This window comes from Acanthisitta chloris, unplaced genomic scaffold (genome assembly GCF_000695815.1).
Source record: "Acanthisitta chloris isolate BGI_N310 unplaced genomic scaffold, ASM69581v1 scaffold4064, whole genome shotgun sequence".
Lineage (NCBI taxonomy): Eukaryota > Metazoa > Chordata > Aves > Passeriformes > Acanthisittidae > Acanthisitta > Acanthisitta chloris.
This window is the reverse complement of record NW_008669692.1, coordinates 7,809-16,054: the sequence shown is the minus strand read 5'-3', so window position 1 is coordinate 16,054 and position 8,246 is coordinate 7,809. Positions and strand designations below refer to the sequence as shown.

General features: G+C 40.1%; 1 protein-coding gene across 1 annotated transcript in view; it reads left to right on the top strand.

The window, feature by feature from the left end:
• Positions 1-8,246, top strand: part of HSD17B3 (hydroxysteroid (17-beta) dehydrogenase 3) — a gene marked incomplete at its 3' end in the record, with an annotated part of 23,997 nt that overhangs the window by 10,368 nt on the left and 5,383 nt on the right. The window contains exons 4-6 of the mRNA XM_009073396.1: positions 5,822-5,929; positions 6,645-6,712; positions 7,920-7,955. Of these exons, the coding sequence (XP_009071644.1) occupies positions 5,822-5,929; positions 6,645-6,712; positions 7,920-7,955 (212 nt within the window). The remainder of the gene's footprint in view (positions 1-5,821; positions 5,930-6,644; positions 6,713-7,919; positions 7,956-8,246) is intronic.

Sequence of the window (8,246 nt, the reverse complement as noted above, 5' to 3'; positions counted from 1 at the left end):
GGGGGGGGGGGGGAGAGGGGGGAGTAGGATAACCTTGCTTTCCCTTGGAAAGCAAAGGGTATCAAGGAGGAGAGCAAAAACTCCCTGACTAAGCCCCGTAAGAAGTTGTAACCATGAGACCAAGATGACTATAGTCTACAAATCACAAATAAGAAGAAAACCAGTAAGGTTCTTGTGACTAACATAGCTAAGCAAAGAAAAAAAGTGTTTGGAGGGCTGGGAAGATGACATACTGTAAATTCCTCTGCACTATGATTTATTACAAGGCCATCCACTGGACATCTTCCAAATTGAGGCCATACTGCTTTGAATAGTGTAGCAGCATGTCATGAAGGACTTGCTGTATCGTGACAGATACCACTGAGGTAGCCTACCCTGCAAATACTCCTACACCTTGTGCAAGAAGTGATCTGTGACTTTTCACATATGAGGAAGCTTCACTGACAGCAGCTGTGTTATCAGGAGGAGGGTGGTATGAGTCCAGGAGCTCAGGCTACACTGGTGCTATGAGGAGAGTGCTTTGAGGAGAGGCTAAGGGAGTTGGGATTGTTTAGCCTGGAGAAGAGGAGGCTCAGGGGAGACCTTATCACCCTCTGCAACTACCTGAAAGGAGGTTGTAGTCAGGTGGGGGCTGGTCTCTTCTCCCAGGCAACCAGCAGTAGGACAAGAGGGCACAGACTCAAGCTCTGCCAGGGGAGGTTTAGGTTGGATATTAGGAAAAGATTTTTTACAGAGAGAGTAGTCAGGGATTGGAATGGGCTGCCCAGAGAGGTGGTGGATTCACCATCGCTGGAGGTTTTCTAGATGAGACTGGATGTGGCACTTAGTGCCATGGTCTAGTAATGATGGGAGCATTGGACTCGATGATCTTTGAGGTCTCTTTCTATAAGGTTGATTCTATGATTCTATGGTGAGGTTTTGGCACTATGTTCAACTGGGTTGTGGGCATGAAGAATCTTCCCCAAAGCTTGTTGAAATTGATGGCAAATTCCAGTGAGATATTTCCATTGTTTTTGGTGTGTTTTGGCTGAAGTCCAGACTGAGTCATCTCTTATTCATTGTGTCAGGTTGGAAATGGGTGCATAACAAGTAGATGGCACAAACAAAAGGAAAGAAGGAAAAATACATAGAGTATCTGATGTGGAGGCACTAAAATCAGCAGGGAGCTCTGGATGTGGGCTTATGTTAAAACTTTGGAAATGTTCCACTGATTCTAATGTTCAGACTCAGACTTTACTGTAATTAAGCAAACAAGTCATTGGGAAGGAAGGAAGGTTAAACTTACTGTGATGTAATGCAAGCAAATAAAGGACAGAAACAAAACCTTAAACAGATGTAGTCAGAATGATTGTACTAATTTCTAAATTTTCTAACTTTCACTGTCATTTTCCCTCTAATGTTTAAACAAGAAGTTTAAACAAGAAGTCTCTCACTCCCAGCAGATATCACTGCCCTGAACCAACACTCAAGGAGATTAAGGCACAGAAAAATAGAGAAAAAATTATTGTAGGCCATGTAAATTTATTGCAGGACTGAACAAATTATTCTTGTTTCCTTTGTTTTTAACATCTACACCATGTATTTTGGGGGGGTCAGCTGGACACCATGTTGAAAATACTTGCCTTCATTTTCAAACTGATAGTATTATTTGCCTAATTGTACTGTCACATCAGTTTGGATACTGAATACTGTAAATTAAACTAAACTATGGGTAATTTCAGAGATCTCAGTGTCTGACATTCCAAGTCCTTGGGCACTAGGTGTGCCTGCAGGCAGAAATACACAGTAATAAAAACATTTCTCTAAAGAAGCGCTGGAATTGAAAACCTGATTCCCAACCATTCAGACTGGAAAGCTCTTTTAAAATGAAATAAAAGAAAATTAAATAAGTGTTATGGAGAGCACACAGAGAGGACCATTACACCAGGTATATTGCTTATTCAACACATTAAGTACTGTGGTTGTGAAACATTGATCAAACCACGGTACCAGGGGATTAGAAACGATGGGATGCCATTAATTGCACTAATGTTTTCCTTCTTCTGCATGTATTTCCTAAGCAAGATGTATAGGCAGACCTAGGTCCTGTTTGAAAAGTTATACGCTAGGATCTATTTATATGACCAGGATCTGTACCATTTTGTTGTTAATGCCAAATAAACGGAAGAAAACAAAACAAAAGCCACTTCTGTAAGACACAAAGTTCCTTGCAACAAGAATGGATGGGTTTTGTGGGGTTTGGTGGGGATTTTTTTGTTTGGTTGCTTTGTTTGGTTGTTTGAGGGTTGGTTGTTTTGGTTGGTTTTGGTAGTATTTGGGTAGGAAGGTTTTTTCGGTAGAAACAAATCTTTATTTCAGGAAAAATAAGGGGTGTGATCCTCAGACACAGTAAAAATACAGCCATGTCAGTTTAGACTAGCTGAGCATGCAGTTAATGAATTTGGATTTGGTGATACAGGAAAGTGCACAGGAATTATGTCTGTTAATATAGAATAACGCAGTGAATACAAAAGGACCCCACACAGTTGAGAACCAAACTTGCTCCAATACCTGTGAAGGTGCTAATTTGTTTAGCTGTCCTTCCTGCTATAGACTGAGTTTCCAGTCTGCTCTACTGTGTCCTCTGCCTCTTTGTCCTTCCTGCTCCAAGAGCTAGGCAGACAACAAGGTGAGTTCAACAACTAGCATAAAACAACTCACTTTGTCCATCCTTCCTTCATCCTCAAAGGCTTTTAAAAGTGCCTGTTGTGTTTTGCTTGAGGTAAAACACCACTGCTCAAGACTGTTTTGTCAATATGCACTACTTCCTAACAGAGCACTTGAGGGTCTTGACTGATTTTCTGAGTGCTCTGATAATTAGTAGCAATTCCCATGGTGGACTTCATGGTGGTTTTTTTTCTCACTGAGTTTCTGTGCTCTGGTATCTTCTGTAATCTTTTGCAGTTCTGTTTTACCCTCATTCTTTTTGTTTCTTCTCTATTTTCCTGTTATTTCTGAAACTGTGTTGTTTTGTGTTTCTGAGGAGACACATTTCTTCAAACAACTTTTGAAATGTAGCCAAAACTTGTGCTTTATAGACTAACAGAACTTTTTATATTTCATCCCAGTATTAAATCTTCGCTTAACCTCTTTCTGTTGTTAAAATAACTTCTCAATTGGCTCTCCTCTCTGCAAATTTCCACTGAATATGAATGCTATCTTAACTTGAGTGCTCCTCTCTTCATATTCAAATGTTGCTGAGTACTTGAAAAGGGTTTCCTCTTTCCACAAACATCTTGTGCTACTTGGGCATTCATTTTGATACCTCGGGTTTCCAGATCTTCATAACTCTCTGAATAGGAAGGGGGAGTTTCTGGCATACTGTAAGTCCTAAGCAATTCATGCTTCATCATGATTTATTCTCTTCTCGGTAAATTTCAAAATGCAGCACATTGTCCTATCTGACATATGGGATTCCCAAACGGTCTAAGGTCAGAAGGAGTTAGATGCATCGCCCTTAGTGATATATTTTTATAGCACATTAGATTAAACAACCTGGTTTGAGTTTTAAGTTTTACTTAAATTACTTTTCATTAAAAAATTTTTAAAAAATAGACAATAACCTGTCCTGATGTTTGCAAAGCTAGGTTTTTTGCTTCTGGCAGGCTTAGGACTTTTAAACATAGTTGTAATGGGTTGTGTCTTCAAAGACTGTCATAACTCTTTGTCACAGAGAGGGAGAGACATGAGAAACGTTGGAAATTGGTTTTGGGCTCTCTCCTTTGCAGAATGGTTATAATTTTCTGAAGAGCTATCCCTGGATAATTCATTTATCAGCATGAGAGTTTTATTGTTTTTTCAATATATTGGTTTATTCTCAAATGAGAGAGAGGAAAGCCATCTGGAGTACTTATTTGTTGGCTGACAGTGCTAGTTGCAGCAGTACAGTTCTGTACAGACAAGGGCTTGCAGAGAAAGTCCAAACGGTTTGTTTGATCCTCATTTTTATGTTGCTCTGGTTTTGGCTGCCTTTCTGATTGCCCGTGAGAAAGATGGCTACATCACTACACTTTTTAAGACCATCTCATTTTGTTTATAGAGCTCTTCAATCAGAAGGTCACTGTAGGTGTCTGCTCCAGCTGTTGCTCTGTTCTTTCCCACTCACTGCATTTACACTCACAATGTCCTTTTATTTATATTTGCACCATTCCCCCAGCCTGGGACCATGTGGGGGTCATTTGCCACTAGAGTTGCTTTTATAGGTTGAAGGTTCAAAGGATGTTTTGTCCCTTTCATGCACAGAACTGCAGCTTGGAAAGAGGGCAAGAAAAAGGGCACTCCTTCCTCCTTTCTTCTGTCATGGAGACAGATGTCCACTAAAATTGCACACAAGATGCAACGCGCATTTCAGATCTGGAGTCAGGGTGCTTGCTGTTTCCTCAAACTGCATTACTTGAGTAGTGTAAGGTGGTAGAGACTTGTGATTTACTGAGGAGCAAGGAAGAACAACCAAGAGGGAGTAATTTTCTCTCATCCTCAACAGGGACTATTTTGCTGCAAAATGGCATCCTGGACCCAAAGACAGCTTTCTGCCAGTCTTGCTCTCCTACAGGAGCTGGTGCAAGCCCTCTTCCTGTTTAATGTGCACCAAGGGATGAGACAAAATTTCTGGGTTGAAATCAGTGAGTCTGATTCCTATTCAAAGCAGTGCTCTCTGTCGCTTGTATGATAAGATCAGGCTCCAAGCAAGCAGAGACAGTTTCCCTGAGAGCATACTTTCTGCCATCTGCATACACCAAATTCCTGCCATTTACAGAGAGCCTGCAATCCGATCTTCTATTGACATTTCCAAGCTTCACTTGTCACTTTTTCAGCAAACTTCATCTGGATTTCAGGTTGCCCATAAAACTTGAAAGGGGGTTTAGTAGCAAGAATTTACAATGTGAACATCCAGTTAGAAGAGACCTTACAGGGCCCCTTTAAAGGAGAGCCTTCCCTTTAAAATGAGTAAATAAGAGCCTCTACGTCTTTTCCTCATGAAACTTCATTGAAAATATGAACAGCAATAAATCAGCTACTGAGAAAAATGGTAATGTACAGCTGGGCTCTACTCCTGCATAGCAATGACACTGGAAAAATCACACACATTTCCCTTTCCCTTCTGTGTAAACTGACCTTGTAAAATTTAAGCTATACCCTTCCTAAAATGCCTTTTAGTGCTGCAAAATCCTGGGGAAAGTTCAGTCTACAGGAGCATATGTCAAAACAGGCAAGGAATTGTTTGAAATTACTGCAGAAAATACTGCATCACATTCAGCCTTGTTTTCCCCTCCTCCTGTGCAGAACGATAAATCCCACTTGTTAAAATACTCATCTTATACATCAAAATGCTTTTAAACCATTCTGCAAATTAGTGCTTAGGTAGAGGATCTGGCACCCACATTCATTTGTCTAATGTATGCTGACAGTGTTCATCTATAAATATTATGATAACCAGGGGACAAAGTCCTGTGTGGTTTATTTCTGCATTTGTTTTGCTTTACCTTACAGAAGGACCAAATGTTGTTTAGATTTAGTGAGAAAAATTCCATTGATTTCATGGCATAAATTCATACTATATTTGCCAGGTTATTTCCCTGAAAACAACTGGGTAGCATGAGAGTGTTATACTTGTGCTGCGTTATTTCTTACAGGAAGAAATTTGAAATAATTGATACTTGTACAGTGGGCATTACTAAATGAGACATCTGATTATTTCTCTCATCATTTAATTGCAGTTCTCCCTCTTTGTGTAGATACAAACAGGTTGTTTGTTTTCATTTTGCTTTTTTTCTAATTATAGAGCAGACCACAGGTCAAAAGGTGAAGGTTATACAAGCTGATTTCACGAAAAATTCAGTGTACGAGAACATTGAAAAAAATCTACAAGGCTTGGATATTGGTGTTCTGGGTGAGTCATTAAGGCCTGTTAATTGAAGAGTATTTTATGGCTGTAGTGTATTAAACAGAGCATTGTATAAATGATGTGTCATAACTTATTAGCCAATGCTTAAAACCAAGCAAACAGCTGGCTAATGAATTTGAGCACTGCTTATCATGAATGAGTTTTAAAAGTGAATTAGAATTCTCTAAAGTCTTCCTGCTTCTCTGTACAGTGGCTTCTTTACTGTGAAACCTCTTCTGCCACTTTATAAGCAGCATCCAGCTTGTAGGGTGACTTCTTTCCCATTGGTCTCAGGGAATTAATTTTCACTATTTGTTGTTTTACAGCTGTGTGCAGTTCCTATATCCAGTCTGAAATGAGTCTGTGGCTATCATTATTTGGTATGATCCATGAAGTAAGAGTGAAAAAAGGGGTTTTTTAAAGTTTTGTTGCTTTGTGGCATTTTGTTTGTTTCTGAGAGAAAATAATCCTTTAATAGCAATAAAACACAGGCAAACAAAACCCCAAATCTTTAGCAACAGTCTGTTTTTCTATTCCCTGGAGTCAGCGCTTGACATTAGCTTTCACAACTTCGGTAAGAACAAGACTTGATGCTTAATAGCATTTCTCTTCACAAACAGCTCCAGAGCTTCTAGGTCTTGAGGAGCAGCCATTTGTTTAACTAGATGAACTATGCACTTTATCTAGATTTTGTTCTTACCATTATATTTTCTCTGACTAGTTAACAATGTTGGAATGCTTCATAATCCTCTTCCATGCTGTTTCCTTAACGGACTGGACATAGATGAGGTAGGAGTATTCTGTGGATTTCTACTTCTAATAGAACAACGAGGAATTGCAATTCCATTGAACAAGGGACAGATACTGCCCCTGCAACAATCAGCCTGCATCAAAGTGTTGAGTTGATTTGGAAAAGAACTGGGCCTGGAGAAGCATGTTTTGATGCGGTTTTAATGCTCAGAAGAGCTCAGAAGAGAAGAAGAATGGTAGATTTCAGCTAAACTGCAGCAAGCACCCAGCAATAGAGGGGAGAGTGCAGCTGGCCTGGTTGTAGTGTGTATCAGCAGACTCTTTGGCTCATTGCTTACTTCTAGTGTAATGGGCTCCAGCCTGTTCACAGCCACAGCTGAAAGTGTTGGATTTTTGCTAGCATTATTAAAACTTACTTTCTTTGGAACACCAGTACATGGGAGGCTGGGGGGGGGGGAGGGGAGTGGGGGAATAACACCAACAAATACTAACCCCACAAAACTCACTTAAACACAGTTTTCTTTACTTAATTTACAGATGTAGAATAGTTTGACAGGATTAAAAATGTGATGGAGTCCTTCATTCCCTTATTGTTATTTACCTCTATAGCATTAGGAAAGAAAAAACCCCAGAATTTCTAAGTGTGTTTCTTGCTAGCACCTGTCCCAGGATCCATTTAGTTTATATGTCATCATCTATTACAAATCAGAGAACCCCAGGCAGGCTGCTTCAGTCAGACCTGGCAGCTGTATGATGTCAACTCTGCTGCTGCTATGGCTTGTGTTTTTACTTGCCAGTCTGGGGAGGATATCTCTGCGTGGCAGTGCTTGTGCTGCACAGTCAGCCTACCTCTGTAACTGAGAGCCTCTCAGTCCCTGCCTGGCACCTCTGTCACATGTTTCCTCTGTGCATCCAGCTTGGTTTGCTGGTGCCATCGCTGCCTGGACACCAGGCTTCTGGGTTTCACCACATGCAGCAAGGCATCTGGGTGAAGTAGAGGGCATGGAATCAAGGGTAGGCAAAGCACATCTGAATACCATGTTTAAACTAAAATGAATCAAGATTTGCCTGCCTTTGAGTAAACCTCATCATAGGCAGAGTCAGTGACAATTTGATCCAAGTTAAGCAGTTTTTAAAGTAACTGCCTTGCTGGAAAAATTTCCAGTTGGAATTTTTATCTTTGTTACCTAGGAAATCTATGCATTCTGCATTAACTATGAATTTACTGTTTTGTGGCTTCTTGCAGGACCTTGTCAACTGCAACATTATTTCTGTTACAAAGGTATGTTACACACTCCCTTCTGCGCTAGGTCTGTAATGTATTTCACTGGAAAAAATTAGTCCCATACGAAAGTGACCAACTAGCTTGAATTTTTATCTTTGTTACCTAGGAAATCTATGCATTCTGCATTAACTATGAATTTACTGTTTTGTGGCTTCTTGCAGGACCTTGTCAACTGCAACATTATTTCTGTTACAAAGGTATGTTACACACTCCCTTCTGCGCTAGGTCTGTAATGTATTTCACTGGAAAAAATTAGTCCCATACGAAAGTGACCAACTAGCTTTGTAT